At 34.9% G+C, this 18,650-nt stretch overlaps 1 protein-coding gene across 2 annotated transcripts; it reads right to left on the bottom strand.

Moving 5' to 3' along the window:
• Window positions 1-382: 382 nt before the first annotated feature.
• Window positions 383-12,165, bottom strand: LOC117337154 (metaxin-2-like). 2 transcript variants are annotated; one of them, XM_033897994.1, is made up of 9 exons: window positions 12,058-12,157; window positions 9,547-9,594; window positions 6,060-6,179; window positions 4,969-5,045; window positions 4,441-4,533; window positions 2,301-2,339; window positions 1,983-2,108; window positions 1,183-1,259; window positions 383-929 (listed from the first exon to the last, which is right to left on the bottom strand). In XM_033897994.1, the coding sequence occupies exons 1-9, from the start codon at window positions 12,098-12,100 to the stop codon at window positions 767-769; spliced, it is 786 nt and encodes a 261-aa protein (XP_033753885.1). In that variant the 5' UTR covers window positions 12,101-12,157; the 3' UTR covers window positions 383-766. The 2 variants fall into 2 exon arrangements, with proteins under 2 accessions (XP_033753885.1, XP_033753886.1); XM_033897995.1 differs by having other exon boundaries at window positions 571-929; window positions 12,061-12,165.
• Window positions 12,166-18,650: the final 6,485 nt, after the last annotated feature.

Here is an 18,650-nt window from a genome sequence, read left to right as displayed (position 1 = left end):
ATTTTATGACAGTTATTCCCCTTTTCCTATGTTTAGACAGAATTTTCATCAAAACTTATGCATGCAGTACACATGTACACTGAAATTGTGCAACTTTGCTGAATGATTTTAGGTGTTATTTCCCCCCTTTTTGTATCGATTAAAAAGTTTCCGGGGCAGCGTGGGAATATGAAGGTGAATTTGGGAGCAGGGAGAATTAGTTATCCTAGCGACAGTTCTAGTTATTGCCTTGTGCGTAATACAATAGTTGTTTTATGACACTTTCCAGTTGTGGGACACCTTACATCATGTTTCCCAAAGGCAGCGGATTATTTGACTATGAGCTTCTACAATGCTGTTGTCCTCCAGACTAATTAAGAGAAAAAACAACACAAAAAAGAAATATCGTTGCACAAAATATTTGTTTTGCAATTACTGTTGAATATTAAAACATACTTCAAGTTCACATCAATTTGCAGTTCTATGTAAAGTAATGTCGATGTACCAGGTAAGATACATATTATGTCATTCCATACAAAGTTTTATGATGTGCTCACAATACACCCATAACTGTCACAGAACTATTAATTCAATGTAAAAAATATATCTCACATGTACATGTAGGACATATAATGTATAGAAGGCTGAACTGTACGGTTATGGCAAGGTTCCTCATTGCATCAACAACAATATAATCTGTCTTTGGACGTCCTTTATACTGCCCACAGTCCAAATGTTTTATACACAGCATGCCTTCAATAGGTCACTGATAATCCAACTAAGTCTATTAAATATTTGCAGAAAAGTCTCTATATAACTTGTCCACATTCGTACAAAAATTTGTGAGTGTCTCAAATCGCCTTATAATGTTAGCTATCCTCATTTCGGGAAGTTCTGTTGTAATAATGGTAAAGAGATGACCAAACACTAGACTGTCCAATTCTGTAGGCCTGCAAATACAAAATCAAAATTAATTATTTTCATTTTCTCTCCATATTTCCTTTCAGATTGTACAATTTTACTTATTTCCAATAGTCTGTTATAAAACAAAATATCACAAACATCTAGAAATGAAACAGTAAAATTTCTCCCTTTTTAAACCGAGAAGAAAAATTGGCTTGTACGTAAAATGGTTGAATCTTCAATTTCTTTCACTAAGACAAGAGTTCCTAGTGTGTAAAACAGATATAGTAAATTACTTACCGCTCCCCAAAGAAATAAGGATTTGTCCCTAGTCTGTCAGACAACGCCTGACAACATGTGACGACCTCATCACACACCTGCAATATAAAAAGGTTTCAAGTCATTTCTTAATAATGGTTTCCATAGCAAAAAAGACCTTTCTGATACATTCTGTACATTCTTGTTACACAAATGATCAAACCTTTTAAATGTAACATGTTAAATACACATGGTGATTGGACAGCAAAGCAGGTATTATAATTAACAATTTGATTACATAGGGCTTGATTCCTGGTCAGGTTTTTTGGGTATTGGGTAACCTGCTCAAGCAAGTGGGTTTTCTCCAGATAATCCAATTTACTTTTTAAGTCCAAAAAATTGAAAAATCTGTTTTTTCCCCAAAAATATCTTTTAGTTTAACTCCAGCAGGAAATAGTTTAACTCTAGAGGGACTCTATTGCCAATTATCAACACCCTAGTACAATTATAAAGTGATGTATTAATATCTTTCAACACTTGCACCAAAAACTTAACACAAAAATTGTCTATAAGTCCAAAAAATTTCAAAAATCTGTTTTTTTCCCAAAAAATCTTTTAGTTTAACTCCTGCAGGGGAAAGTTTAACCCCCACAGGGACCATGTTACCAAAAATTACTATGCCTTTCAACACTTTCACCAAAAACTTAACATTTGAAAAACCAACACCAACGCCGACGCCGGAGTGACAACATAAGCTCTCACTCTTCTTCGAAGAGACGAGCTAATAAAAGGCAATATTTTATGTAAATGTATTTTACTGTGCATCAACAGAAATGCTGTACCTCATCAAATGTCTTCTTTGCCCAGCCAACACTATTCAGTCTCGTCTTAACATCTCGCTGTTTTAGTCGCGGTAGTAACCAGGATAATGGCTGAGGCTGTGCCACACCATAGCGAGGTATAGTTACCTAGAGATTTATAAAATGATCATAAAGAAGGATAAGTACACATGACAAAGCATTTCACAATGGAGAGTGATACAGTACAAATATTTCATGTTTTTCAATGCTTTAAGTAAATATGTATGGAACTCTATCAATAATATTTTTGTGAATCAGAATTGACCTAAATCAACATGTATGTTATTAAAGTAAACATACCTCATATAAAACATCGGGTATTATCCAACTCAGGTAAAGCTGAAAATAGAATATATTTAAGAATTATCCACCAAAGATACATATGAAATTATAGGCAAATAAAACGAAGCTGACTTCACAGACAAATGAAATAAAGCTGATTTCGCAGACAAATAAAACAAAGTTGCAGCACCCAAAATATGTAAAGGATCAAATTGTATCACACAATGTCACCATTAGTGTTGTGCTACAATAACATTATAGAGGTCATATGGCAAGGTCAAGCAAGACTGACCGTTACTATATAATACAGCCAGAGCTCAAACATACTGATCAATACTTTATGGTTACATGAGTGGAGATAAACAGCTGACCAGTACTTTATCAAGTTACCATGAGTGGAGATAAACAGCTGACCAGTACTTTATCAAGTTACCATGAGTGGAGATAAACAGCTGGTCAGTACTTTATCAAGTTACCATGAGTGGAGATAAACAGCTGGCCAGTACTTTATCAAGTTACCATGAGTGGAGATAAACAGCTGACCAGTATTTTATCAAGTTACCATGAGTGGAGATAAACAGCTGGCCAGTACTGTATCAACTTACCATGAGTGGAGATAAACAGCTGACCAGTACTTTATCAAGTTACCATGAGTGGAGATAAACAGCTGACCAGTATTTTATCAAGTTACCATGAGTGGATATATAAACAGCTGACCAGTACTTTATCAAGTTACCATGAGTGGATATATAAACAGCTGACCAGTACTTTATCAAGTTACCATGAGTGGATATATAAACAGCTGACCAGTACTTTATCAAGTTACCATGAGTGGATATATAAACAGCTGACCAGTACTTTATCAAGTTACCATGAGTGGATATATAAACAGCTGACCAGTACTTTATCAAGTTACCATGAATGGATATATAAACAGCTGGCCAGTTCTTTAACAAGTTACCATGAGTGGAGATAAACAGCTGACCAGTATTTTATCAGAATGTAGGGGCTTGTTTTTTCTTCTATATTCTTACCAAAAGGAGACACTTATTGTACAGTTTACTATGAGTTGAGATAGAAAACTGACCAGGGTATCGTTTCACAAAACTTCGTAACTTACGAACGTTCGTATGTTACGCAAAAATCTTGCGTAACTTTACGCCCTGTCCACCCTGTCATAACTTACGAAAACAATTTAAAATCATGCGCAAGCATGCCCTTTTGAACAAAAAATGATGTCGTACTCAATCACAAATTAGCATAAGAGAACGATTTTGTCTTGTGAGCGATTGTTTCGAGGTGAAACCGGGTTTTGAATGTCGAGGAGGGATGCCGGAAAAATGCACATTGTCATGAAACTAATTGTACACATATCCATAGACTGTGCCAATAGTTAGTCTATTTTAAGAACATTAGGTGTATCGATGGACATTGAGCAAAATCTGTGAAAATTGCGTTGTTACTGTTTGTTTTACCACATGATAAACAATATTAAATTGGAATTTTATAAAACATTTGATCTTCTATCAATAAAACGGTTGTTTTGATAGAACAAAATAAAGTTCCTAGTCTGTGTATGTGACTCAGGATTAGGACCGGCGTACAATTTTCACCTCAAAAGTGTCGTCCTTTTTTACCTCCAAGTTAGAGAGTGGTATATTTTTACCGGGAAAATGTACGATTTTGACGTAAGATATGAAAAAAGTTACGAAAACCTTTGTGAAACGCACTTACGAACTTCGTAAGTTTTGCAAAATTTTTCATAAATATTTACGAACGTTCGTAAGTTACAAAGCCTTGTGAAACGATACCCAGTACTTTATATGGTACCATGAGTGGAGATGAAAGGCTGACCAGTACTTTATATGGTACCATGAGTGGAGATGAAAGGCTGACCAATACTTTATATGGTACCATGAGTGGAGATGAAGAGCTGACCAGTACTTTATATGGTACCATGAGTGGAGATGAAAGGCTGACCAGTACTTTATATGGAACCATGAGTGGAGATGAAGAGCTGACCAGTACTTTAGAAGAGCTGACCAGTACTTTATATGGTACCATGAGTGGAGATGAAAGGCTGACCAGTACTTTATATGGTACCATGAGCAGAAATGAAGAGCTGACCAGTACTTTATACTAAGGTAAATCACTTTACCTCTGCATTAACAAGTATGTTATCCACCATTGCCATGTACGCCTTCATATCTGACCTCTGAGCATCGTCCAAATGTTCACTTATGCTAAATCCCTGAAAAAATAAAAATAAATTTCTATAAAGAATTTTAAATAGCCACCAGGATACACACCCAATAACAATTTGGTGCTTCTTAGAGAAGTGACATTGATCAGACTGTAAATGCCATTTGTCATGTGACCATTACAAAGTCACAATCGTAACCATAGAGATGGCAGCTAGTATACCTGGCACTATGACTATCCTTCCTAATGGATTTGGTTGTTAGTAACAAATAATTTGATTATTTGGACTAAATCATGTTGATATCTAAAAATAAAACAAAAGTATAGTAAAGGTAGAAGTTATTAAACTAATATTTGTAAGCAAATGTCATATCATTAGTACAATAGTTTAAGAGTAAATAAACTTCTATATGATCTATTCCACACCCGTTTAACATCTGACTCCACCTTTCCATAAATAATTTAGAAATGTTGAAATACTAACCCTCTGATTAACAAATGCTACTATTGGTTCAAACTCTGACGTCAAAAATGGCCCAACTTTTACAAATGGCACTTTCCCTAAAACAAAGATTCAAACATTTGCATATTTAAGACAGTATACAAGCAATGAAAGTTTTTGATTTTAAACTTTTTTTTTCGATAATAATTGTATCTTTCCATACTTGATGTAATATTCGATAATTGATGAATAAACTAAAACTAAACCACAGCTTGGAACAACATCAGGGAACAAATAACCTACATCAGAGATGAACAGAAACATCAACTAGCATATTGACCACAGAATTTGCATTAGCCACGTCATAATTTTTTCATTTGTTGATACTTTGTTTATATCTATATGAAAACCACCCAAAGATGGTTTCTGACTTATTACAAAAGGCCTTTGGCATTAAACTGGCCAAATGGATTATTATTCGTAGTTAAACCAGATTTGTGTAAATGTTTCATGTGCTGTGTCTGTGATGTGATCGTTTGTGATATAATTATTTGTGTTTTGATAAAGGAGTGGACTGCCTCAAAAATTCAACAAGTTACTCATCCTTACTTTCTATTACTTCATTGATCATATGTCTTTTTTTGTATCGGATCAAGAACCTATATTGGACCATACCATTGCTATTACTTCATTGACTATATATCTATTTTTTGTGTCGGATCCAGAACTCCATCGCTATTACTTGATTGATCATATATCTACATGTATATCTAGTAACGGACCCAGAACCTATATTGGACCATACCATCGCTATTACTTTAATACTGGGTGGTTGGGTGGCACAGTGGTAACACACTTGCCTTTCACCTAAGCAGCCAGGATTCGATTCCCCAATCGGACGTGAAAAGGTTTGGGGTCACCTGCCCGACCATGTGGGTTTTCCCCGGGTATTCCGGTTTCCTCCCACAGTAAGACCCGGCCCTCGCACACTTCCATCCGTGCCAATAAGCGTGATTAATATAAGTTAATATAACTTGTTTTGCAATTGTTGTAAAATAATAATAAAGTTTACATTTACTTTAATACTAGATCATATATAGACAGTATAAACAAGTACTGGTATGTATATGTACCTGATGGTGACATTTCTTCTGCATTAGTTCGCAGCTCCTCTCTGTAGTTTAATCCACACATATGGAGAAAGGTTTTAACACTGAGGCAGGCAGCGTGGTCAGGGAGTGTGATCTGTTCAGCTGATAAAATTGATAATATTAATGCAAAACTGTAACCAATGAACCAGTCCGCAAGTGATATTCTGAAAATTGAAATCAATTTAATTATAGCTCTGAGCCAATGACAACTCCCAAGTGATTAGGCCTAGTCAAATCTAATCATTGATATGGCTATATTCTCTATTCTATCCAAAAAGAAGACAATTTTTCCATTGAGTTTTCAATTGTGATATAATCAAGCAATTCAATCTGATTAAAATCAATTGTTCCATCGCTATGTTAACTATGTAATAACGGAGTCATGTAACAGCTGATTTAAATCGGATTGCAAGCAATTGTACCAAACTGCACAAAATGTGTATTTTTAATCACACAGTAACATTGTGATCAATACTGTATTGTTCAGGTGTTTCAGATGAAGGCATCATGCATACATTTGAATACCATCCATGATGTGATTACCGGTATGATGTATGTACGGTGTGATTACCGGTATGATGTATCTATGGTGTTATTACCTGTATGAAGTATGTATGGTGTGATTACCGGTATGATGTATGTATGGTGTGATTACCAGTATGATGTATGTATGGTGTAATTACCGGTATGATGTATGTATGGTATGATTACCAGTATGATGTATGTACCGTGTGATTACCGGTATGATGTATGTATGGTGTGATTACCAGTATGATGTATTTACGGTGTGATTACCATTTTGATGTATGCATGGTGTGATTACCGGTATGATGTATGTATGGTGTGATTACTGGTATGATGTATGTATGGTGTGACAGTATGATGTATGTATGGTGTGATTACCAGTATGATGTATGTATGGTGCGGTTACCGGTATGATGTATGTATGGTATGATTACCAGTATGATGTATGTACGGTGTGATTACCAGTATGATGTATGTATGGTGTGATTACCGGTATGATGTATGTATGGTATGATTACCAGTATGATGTATGTATGGTGTGATTACCAGTATGATGTATGTATGGTGCGGTTACCGGTATGATGTATGTATGGTATGATTACCAGTATGATGTATGTACGGTGTGATTACCAGTATGATGTATGTATGGTGTGATTACCGGTATGATGTATGTATGGTATGATTACCAGTATGATGTATGTACGGTGTGATTACCAGTATGATGTATGTATGGTGTGATTACCGGTATGATGTATGTACGGTGTGATTACCAGTATGATGTATGTATGGTGTGATTACCAGTATGATGTATGTATGGTGTGATTACCAGTATGATGTATGTATGGTATGATTACCAGTATGATGTATGTATGGTGTGATTACCGGTATGATGTATGTATGGTGTGATTACTGGTATGATGTATGTATGGTGTGATTACCATTATGATGTATGTATGGTATGATTACCAGTATGATGTATGTATGATGTGATTACCAGTATGATGTATGTATGGTGTGATTACCAGTATGATGTATGTACGGTGTGATTACCGGTATGATGTATGAATGGTGTGATTACCGGTATGATGTATGTACAGTGTGATTACCAGGATGATGTATGTATGGTGTGATTACCAGGATGATGTATGTATGGTGTGATTACCAGTATGATGTAATTACGGTGTGATTACCAGTATGATGTATGTATGATGTGATTACCAGTATGATGTATGTACGGTGTGATTACTGGTATGATGTATGTACGGTGTGATTACCGGTATGATGTATGTATGATGTGATTACCAGTATGATGTATGTATGATGTGATTACCAGTATGATGTATGTACGGTGTGATTACTGGTATGATGTATGTATGGTGTGATTACCGGTATGATGTATGTACGGTGTGATTACCGGTATGATGTATGTATGATGTGATTACCAGTATGATGTATGTATGGTGTGATTACCAGTATGATGTAATTACGGTGTGATTACCAGTATGATGTATGTATGATGTGATTACCAGTATGATGTATGTACGGTGTGATTACTGGTATGATGTATGTACGGTGTGATTACCGGTATGATGTATGTACGGTGTGATTACCGGTATGATGTATGTATGATGTGATTACCAGTATGATGTATGTACGGTGTGATTACCAGTATGATGTATGTATGGTGTGATTACCGGTATGATGTATGTATGGTGTGATTACCAGTATGATGTATGTATGGTGTGATTACCGGTATGATGTATGTATGGTGTGATTACCAGTATGATGTATGTACGGTGTGATTACCAGTATGATGTATGTATGGTGTGATTACCAGTATGATGTATGTGTGATACAGTATGATGTATTACGGTGTGATTACCAGTATGATGTATGTACTGGGTGTGATTAACCAGTATGATGTATGTACTGATGTGATTACCATGGTATGATGTATGTATGGGTGTGATTACCAGTATGATGTATGGATGGTGTGATTACCATGTATGATGTATGTACTGGTGTGATTACCTGGTATGATATGTACGGTTGTGATTACCAGTATGATGTATGTATGTGTGATTACCAGGTATGATGTATGTATGGTGTGATTAACCAGTATGGATGTGTATGGATGTGATTACCAGGTATGATGTATGTATGGTAGTGATTACCAGGTATGATGTATGTATGGTGTGATTACCAGTTATGATGTATGTCTGTGTGATTACCAGTATGATGTATTATGGATGTGGATTACCAGTATGATGTATGTATGGTGTTATTACCAGTATGATGTATGTATGGTGTGATTACCGGTATGATGTATGTATGGTGTGATTACCAGTATGATGTATGTATGGTGTGATTACCAGTATGATGTATGTATGGTGTTATTACCAGTATGATGTATGTATGGTGTGATTACCAGTATGATGTATGTATGGTGTGATTACCGGTATGATGTATGTATGGTGTGATTACCAGTATGATGTATGTACGGTGTGATTACCAGTATGATGTATGTATGGTGTGATTACCAGTATGATGTATGTATGATGTGATTACCAGTATGATGTATGTACGGTGTGATTACCAGTATGATGTATGTATGGTGTGATTACCATTATGATGTATGTATGGTGTGATTACCAGTATGATGTATGTATGGTGTGATTACCGGTATGATGTATGTATGGTGTGATTACCATTATGATGTATGTATGGTGTGATTACCGGTATGATGAATGTACGGTGTGATTACCATTATGATGTATTTACGGTGTGATTACCAGGATGATGTATCTATGGTGTGATTACCAGTATGATGTATGTATGGTGTGATTACCAGTATGATGTATGCACATGGTGTCCACAAAATGTAAATTTTTGTTCGTTGTGTGATCCTTATATTTACATGCAGAAGGAGGAACTTTGTACATACCTTGGTATTGCTGAAAAAACTGCACATCATCTGGCCACCGTTCAATGGCTAGAACATAAATATTTTATAATTATTAACCTGAACTGCAGTTCATGTAAGTCTGTGATTTAATATATACCATGGTTACATTGTATACATGTGATCACAATTCACAGGCAACTTAATTAAGTGATTCACATTTGTCTAAAGCAAGTGAGATAACATATTTGCTGTTTCGATAATAAAATAGGCCTTTCAAATTATCAAATTTTATAAATAAGAACAGTGGAAATACCAGAAGACATTTTATGGATACGGTATACGCAGGTATATTAGAATATATGTTTGTATGGATATACACCACCTATGTAAAAATATAATTTGTAAGTGGGTTATCATCCAGATTTTGATTTGTACTGTACATATATTTATTATGACCCGATGTGACTGATTTGTTCTCATGTATGCTGCATGTATGTATATCTGTGTATTCAGATCTTACAGGGACGTGGATATGTCTACAAAAACTTTTAAGTATACAGATATATGCATACATACGACTATGTTCACATAGTATTGTAGTAAGCCCAAGTTTAATCTGGCCCTGACACCGGTGTTGGACATTTTGATAGATACATTTAATTCATTTTGTACTTTATGAATTAGATGTCTGATGCCAACATCTATCTGTCAAAATATCCAATCTGGTGTCAGGGCCAGAAACTCTTGCTAATATATATGACATGTACCTTGTAGTAAAAAAACTGTGTTGCAGTACTTACATGTACAGTACTGCCTACTACCTAAACAGGTTGGACACAACCATGCATATGGGTAATAGTCCTGCTGCCCTGTATTTTAATAACAGTTACTACTTTGAGTGATAAATAAGTTACTCAAATGTAGGATAATTTGAAATAGAAAATAAAGCTCTTTTATGCGTTTGTATATACATGTATATATAGTAGGGGTGCCATCTTTTTAACATGGCCCAATAACCTATGTGACACTAGTATACATTTGCACAAGAACTGTTCATTTCTGTTATCTAATTTTTAGCCCGATTTTTTTCTGGCCCTGTCACTATGTCTGGTGTAGGGCCAGAGCGCACTACTATATGAAAACGTGTAATTCTCCGCCACCGTTTGGTGTCGCTAAGAATCTGGTGCAAATACAATAAAATCGGGAGTGACATAACACCTACCTTACATATATGGATAAATGAGATATTTATTTACCCCAGAACACCCATTTAGTCCCACATAGGTGTTTTATTCCGTCCGTATAGACCCTCGCTTTACGCTAGTCAAAATTTCATACTGTTGACCCGCCATTTTGTAAGTGATAGTACGACTAACCACCCGAATCGGAACGCAATGGACCGAAAAGGTCACATATCAATTATTGTGTTTTTCTTCTTACATAGTTAAAATTAAGAAAACTAAGCTTATTATTTCCCAAAACCTGTTATATTCAATTCAAAAATTTATTATTTATATACTATAAGCGGTAAAATATATAAAAATAAATCAAAATGTTGTATTTTTTTTTCTTTTCGCTCCATCGCGCACTGATTAGGGTAATTAATTAAATAGTTAGCAATATGGCGTCAAGTCAAGTCAAGTATGAAATTTTCACTGTTTTCACTATATGACAGGGCCAGAGAAAACTCTTGCTATCTAATTTTGTGCTAAAATGACAATGCATTTATATTTACTGACTGTTCTCCAGACTACAGTGCCATTGGGAGAATTTAGTTCAAATGTCAAAGATGAGCATGAATATAATCAATGATGGTGATAAAGTTTGTGAATATATTTTACCAAAACAACAACAGAAGACTTATACTATTATACAAAATCATTCACCATCATGTCGCAATAGACCCACATGGCATCATGCACTCAGCAGACCCTAGGACAAGGCAAACACACCCCTACACCTTCAGACACCTATCTGCCACCAATGACACATACAAATACTCCTTTTTCCCACACACAATAACACAATGGAACCTCCTCCCCGCCGGCCTCTTGTTCTCTCTATCATCCTATTGCAGATTTTCCTTTAGTATTTGAAGTGTACTACTTTGACCAAGTCAAACAGGACGGGTGGCAGCAGTACAATGCACTACACTAGAGATCTTCAAGGCACATATACACAATGCAGCCCTTGATGATCTCAAACACACACCGTAAACACACCCTCATGTTTTTATCTTATATTTTCCACTAAAAAAAAAAATTAAAAAAAAAAAACCTCTCACTGTACCCAAATCCCCTCATTTTTTTTTTTTTTCCTTCTTTCTTTTAACAGCATCCAACCATCCAGTGACCGTAATCGTCATTTTTGACGGAGGTCTCATCAATAAAGAAGAAGAACTCAACTAGAAATCTATTAGGAAAAGACAAAATTGTACGGTGACGAATGAAAAGCGGGGTGTCAAAAGAGAGTCTGAGGCGCCACTCTCTCTAAATAATGATACATCGGACAATAAACAAAGAAAATGGTTTTGATGTGATTAATGTGTACCACCAAGTTCTGTCTGTATAGCTTCAGACACCAAGGATGACATCTTCTTTCTTCTTACAAGGTTGTTATGTCCCACATCGGAAGCTATTTATTCGGAACATATATAATTCGGAACATTCTAGATTTTACCATCATACAATTTCGGTGGTAGAGAATTTGTGTATCCCGAGCCGAGCCCGAGCCGAAGACCCGAGCCCGAGCTTTGGATATTTTCGTTTTTCTCCTTCATTACTGAATGGATTAAAGTGATTTTTTCTACAAAGATTTGATTTCGGGTTTTAAATCAATCCGTGTAAGTGGATTTTCTTAAAATGTATTTTAACGTCCTAAATCGACGATTTTCATTTTCTAGGGGGAGAATTTGTGTAGCCCGCAATCAAGCGTGACTATTCATGTTTTTTGCTAATTATTTCCGATACATGCTATTATTGAGAAATATTACTCGATACAAACAACAAGTAAATATAGCTGATTCTAAAAATATAAATTTCAACATATATCTAATGTGACTTGGTGTCAAATTTTGACATTTTTGTAACCGCGCCGACGATCAATGAACTCGCCGTGTTTGCCGAGCTTTCACCGAGCCCGTGCTAAGGGCAGATAACTCTACCGATCTCGAGCTTTGTGACTGTACATTAGTAAAGCCTTTAGTGATATATGTGAATTGATTGTGATTAAAACATAAAAAATTGGCTTGAGATTAAACTTAATTCCAATTGAGTGCTATTGTTAAGACAAAAAAATAAAATATGTATATTTATCGCACATTTAAAGTTATTAACTGAAATATCAAATTACACAAATCATCAAAAGAAAAACAATATTCAAAGTAGAGTGATGAAAACAAAGTATAATGTGATTTAACCATTAATTAGCCATTAAAAATTCTTCAGAGGAAGTTTTTCCAAATATCAAGTTGGTTTTTTGTTGGAATCATATTCGTAGAGATATCAGGTTTTGGTTGAATCAACATAAGGGGAGTAGCGATATATCTATTTACATGGAAGATATTCTTCAACTTTTGAGATGTGATAGTGAAAGTGATTTTTTGACTATGCTAGATAAGGTCTCTGAGAAATGGAGCGAACCTTTTGTAGACTATTTCAATTCTAGTGTTAAGGGAGATATAGAGAAATATTCAGGTTGGTGGGTACTATCGGAGCTAGGTGTAGGTAACAAGTATATGGGTATTACAAATAACACATTGTGGAGGGGACTAATAGCTTAATTAAATCTTTAAATAATTGGAAAGAATTACCGTTAGATAGTACAGTTTTGTCTTTTTATTATCTCCAGAATTACTATTGTAACAAAATCAAGAGGGGGTTAATAGGAGTAGGTCCATTCAAACTTAAAGCTATACATAAGAGCACACAGTTAGATCCAGATGATAAAGTATTTTCAAAGAAGGTTTGTTATCCCGATGGTATATTAGATTTAATTCAGAGTAATATCAATGATATAGAGCCAGATGTACACGACGAGATAACCGACGAAGAGGTAAGTGATGACAATGTTAACGCCACTACAGACTCTAATATTCCGCAAGCAGGTAATTATATATAAGTATAATTCATAAAAGTCGTTAGCAGTAGCCATTTTAAAGAAACAATTTCCTAATATAAACGGTATGCAAGATACAGTCTACGCTCCAGTTTTGAGAAACGGTAAGTGGGATTATGCTTTACGAATGAAACCGACGACAGCATCAGCAGCACAAATCCATCATACAGGTGAGGACCATTGGGTAGTATCAGTACAGGAGGTAAGTGGTAACGAAGTTTATATTCTTGATAGTTTTATAGGTATAACTAAGCAGAAAGATCATTTGTCAGCGTCCTTAGAAATGCAGGTAAGTTCATCATACGGGGAAAATAGGAAAATCTTAAAAACAATTTTACCTAGCATACAACAGCAAACAAATGGGGTTGACTGTGGGGTTTTTGCCATCGCTAATTTAGTAGAGTTTTGTTTTAATGGGTTTAAAGGTAGTGAAGAAATAGAATTCGACATAGATTATATGAGACAGCATCTAGTAAATTGTATTTCAAATGGTAGGTTTTCTAAATTTCCAAAGAAAAAACTTAGTAAATACAGAAAAAAGAAAGTTTCTCAAGCCTTAACTTATGATATTTTTATCGATTGTGAGTCAGATGGATGTCATATTTCTAATGTTTTTGATGATATGGTAAGTTGTGACGCTGCTTGCGATAGGTGGTTTCACAATATATGTGTTTGTGATCAGTCAGAGTTTCATTTTTCAAGAGACAGTTTCGTTTGGCATTGTACTAAATGTTCGAAAATTCAAACTAGAATACAATAAGAAAATAGTACTGTAGTTGTATTAAAATCATGCATTGATGAAAATATTTTTTTTACTTAAAGAAATAGCTTTAGTAACAGAAAAAAAGTAAACCAGTGAATTGGTTTATACCACAAATGAAAACTTTATTTTCTACGTAAAAAAATACAAAAGTACATATGTTGATAAAAATAATTTAATGTGATCAACAATAATGAAAAGATGGGTAAATATATTTAAAATCATTTAAGTGATATGGGCTCTTTGTAGAACTGCGTCCTCGTCGCAGAGCCCGGAAACATTCTTATACCAGAATGGCTAAAAGTTCTACAAAGCTCGGGATCGGTAGAGTTATCTGCCCTTAGCACGGGCTCGGTGAAAGCTCGGTAAACACGGCGAGTTCATTGATCGTCGGCGCGGTTACAAAAATGTCAAAATTTGACACCAAGTCACATTAGATATATGTTGAAATTTATATTTTTAGAATCAGCTATATTTACTTGTTGTTTGTATCGAGTAATATTTCTCAATAATAGCATGTATCGGAAATAATCAGCAAAAAACATGAATAGTCACGCTTGATTGCGGGCTACACAAATTCTCCCCCTAAAAAATGAAAATCGTCGATTTAGGACGTTAAAATACATTTTAAGAAAATCCACTTACACGGATTGATTTAAAACCTGAAATCAAATCTTTGTAGAAAAAATCACTTTAATCCATTCAGTAATGAAGGAGAAAAACGAAAATATCCAAAGCTCGGGCTCGGGTCTTCGGCTCGGGCTCGGCTCGGGATACACAAATTCTCTACCACCTACAATTTCTACTTTCACATTGAGGCAGGTGTCACATATACCGGGTACTGATATCTTTTAGCAGAGACGTGCAGATCTGATATACACGTCTCTGCTTTTAGATGTAATACAATATACAAATATGTGTTTTAGAAATAAAAGCTAATCTAATCATATTTTCTGACTTTATTGTATTACGTTGTTAATATATAATCTGACATGGACCTGGAAATTTCATACAGATTACGTGTTATATAAAAAGACCTATTAGCACATTTTAGGAACGACGGGGTTAGAATATATTAAAGTGTACCCGGAACGAAAAACGATATTCAAATATGTTATTCTTTGTAACCACCGAAGAAGAGTGTCGCAAACCGCATCAAAATCGGTTGGCCGAGTGCCGAGATATCGCACATCGAAGTACGTACGCGATTTGCACCTGTCAGTCGATTGCTAATCAGCGTATCGGTCATGATCAGTCACGCTGATTTGGAACTCTTCGGTCTATGACGTCACATGTTGAACGGAGTAACTGATATGGTGGCCAGTAACATAGAGGACAGTGTGAACAGTAGCAACACAAACATGCCTGAATACGATATGGACATGAGATTTGAGGTTGTTGAATTTGGCGAATATTGCCGACAAGAAGTCGGAATCCAACAATATAAGTTTGAGCTTTAAAAAAAAAAAAAAAAAAATAGTGAAATTGACTCTGAAAATGACCGCTTGGTTAACACAGACTGGTATAATAATCGGTCAATCACCAATAAATGTATATTAGTTATGTGTTTACCATTTCTTACTCATTACTAAAGAAAGGAACACAGCATCAACATTTTAAAATAAAATAATGTGCCATTTTATTCGCAAATTAATATTCAAATAAACATACCAACAATACAACAGTTCTGGATACTCTGGTTTGTGAGAAAAGACGATACACACGTACAGTAAATTTATGCGTTATATTCTATACAAAACCTGCATCTAGTCATGAAGGACACTTAATTTAGAAAGTAATATATTATAATCATCATGATCTACAATAGACTAAATCTCTCCCGTATGAATTCCAGTGTTGAAGCCTACAACAAACTTCTACATATACAGATTTTATCCCTTATTTTACAGTACATGTCATGGTCTCATGGATTACAGACGATTCAATGCCTTAGAAAGATATAATTTATATACGATCGTTGTCAGTGAAATTATATAAAAGTGATTCGCAACAATTATAATATAATTGATACTTTCTGTACAGGTACATACATAGGTACTTATTAAAAACATCATTTTAGCTCCGTTTTTTATGATAAAAAACATACAATTTAGTTCGTCGTGACTAATCATAATTAATACTAAAACTCTATAAACTCGCAATGATTTTCGTGCATGATTTTTTCAAATTTTATTTATTTTTTGTTATTATTTTTTTAATTGTGTCATTATCGTGAAGTGATCGAGATCCTTGTGGTTTTGCTTTCCATTCATGTGTCGCAAGTCATATCTTCACTTAAAAAAAGGACTTTTAAAAGATGTATAAACGTGTTGGGAGAATTACACAATTACCAGGTGTGAAATTACGGTCCACAAGCTCGTCACACCTGTCACTGCACCACAGGTGTCTGTGATTTCTGGTGTTCTAATCGGCACAAGCCGATAATTGCTTGTGAGTTCACGCGTTTGGTTTCTATGCACTTCAAAAAAGTTCCGAAGATATGCTTTTATAGGTTGTACGTAAATTGAGCTTGAATTTTATGAAGAATTGCGTTTATACTATAGGGAATACATTTTCAAGTTGTTGAAATCAAACACATTATTTTTGGAATTCAGTGAGTTTCGTTTTCCCAGAGACCTATATAGTATATAGGTCTCTGGTTTTCCTTACAAGCGAAAAAAATTCGTATCTCAAAGGTTTGTCTATAGAATAATAACCTAAGTTACCTCATACATATACCCATGATGTTGAAAATTTACTCTATGAATCTTGTCTGGGAGTTACTAATCTTTCATGGACACGTTTTATCAATTTCGGACAATTATCCAAAAATCACAAATAACGGTATATTCAAGTGTATTCATTGCTGTTTTGGCTAATAATTCAAAATGTTCAGCATTTATTTCACATCGTGTATGAATTGCATTTTAAACTTCTATTACTAGAAGTATTATAACCGAAATCAATACTGGTACATTTGTATGTAACAAACCGGTCATGCCCTCATAATAAAGGCTATATGATGTAAGTCGTTATAAACGGCCCGTTATTCAAATGTCATACATGTTACAACGACCCGTTAAAATATAAAAATATTTAAATATACATGTTATATACGACCTGTTATAATAGAAAATAAGTAAGATGATACACGTTGTTTTTGGCCCGTTATAATAGAACATTAGTAAGATGTTACATGTTGTATATGGCTCGTTATGAGAGAAAATTAGTGAGATGCTACATGTTATATATGGCCCGTTATAAAAGAAAATTATATGTCCCTGGTTTCGGTGGCACTTGTTATTAACTAATTCACAAATATAACTCAAAAAATGTATTCAGCACATTCATTTTTGTTGTCTAATTCGCATTAATTGCAGGCACGTGTTCACGTTTGTTTCTAACCTGTTCAATCTGTGACGTCACAGGTCAGAGGGCAATCGGCTTAGGGCTTCAGGTGTGTTTTCGAGAAAAATCGCAATTACTCGGTAATGAGTCGGCCGATTTTGATGCGGTTTTCGGCATTCGTGTTTTTTTACTAAACCGAATAATATATTAAACTAAATAATTTCGTTCAGGGTACACTTTAAGAACACTAAGAGGTGTCACTTTTAGCGAATTTCAATCTAGCTCCAACTGTCTTAATAACAAGCACACCAAACAATTAATGTACTTAGATCAGCTGTGAAATACATGCACAATCAATCAATCAATCAATCAATCAATCAATCAATCAATCAATCAATCAATCAATCAATCAATTCTTTTATGTAGTCTTTGTTATGAAATACTTACAATTATATAAGTATGTACGTTTAGTTGTTAATAAGTGAATAAAAAACCCACAGATGATAAAAGAATTACATTGTGTATGCAAAGATCAATAAACAATTCTTCGCATTTGAGCTGTACTTTCCTATAACCTCTGGCCCCGACAACATGTCTGGTGTAGATATTTTCTATCTGGTTTTGTACACGTTGTCTGTGAATATAGAGGCCATCGGTTACAGCGATATGACATTAAAATTTCAGACCGTCGGATTAAAAGGATGACAATGTAGAGAACGCCGGATTAAAGAGGCGCTTTAAATACTGCTTGCCGACGCATTGAAGTCGTGATGGTGCGCGGATTGAAACTAGTCGACGATTTAAAAGGCTTAATTCCGGATTGAGATGATCAGTTACTCGGTGGGCAATCGGATGAAAGATATGTCAATTTATAGATGCTTAATTCGGGATTAACGAGTATTTACTCTTATGGCCAACG

The sequence above is a fragment of the Pecten maximus genome, chromosome 11 (genome assembly GCF_902652985.1).
Source record: "Pecten maximus chromosome 11, xPecMax1.1, whole genome shotgun sequence".
Lineage (NCBI taxonomy): Eukaryota > Metazoa > Mollusca > Bivalvia > Pectinida > Pectinidae > Pecten > Pecten maximus.
Note: the sequence above shows the minus strand (reverse complement) of the source record. Positions and strands in the feature narration are given on the sequence as shown.

What these genes read in the sequence shown, in the direction of transcription:
- LOC117337154 (XM_033897994.1), bottom strand. Translation starts at nt 12,100, where the DNA reads ATGTCATCCTTGGTGTCTGAAGCTATACAGACAGAACTTGGTG. An exon ending in TATACAGACAGAACTTGGTG is followed by an intron (nt 9,595 to 12,057) that starts GTACACATTAAT and finishes TTTATGTTCTAG; the next exon opens with CCATTGAACGGTGGCCAGAT. An exon ending in CCTTATTTCTTTGGGGAGCG is followed by an intron (nt 930 to 1,182) that starts GTAAGTAATTTA and finishes TTGTATTTGCAG; the next exon opens with GCCTACAGAATTGGACAGTC.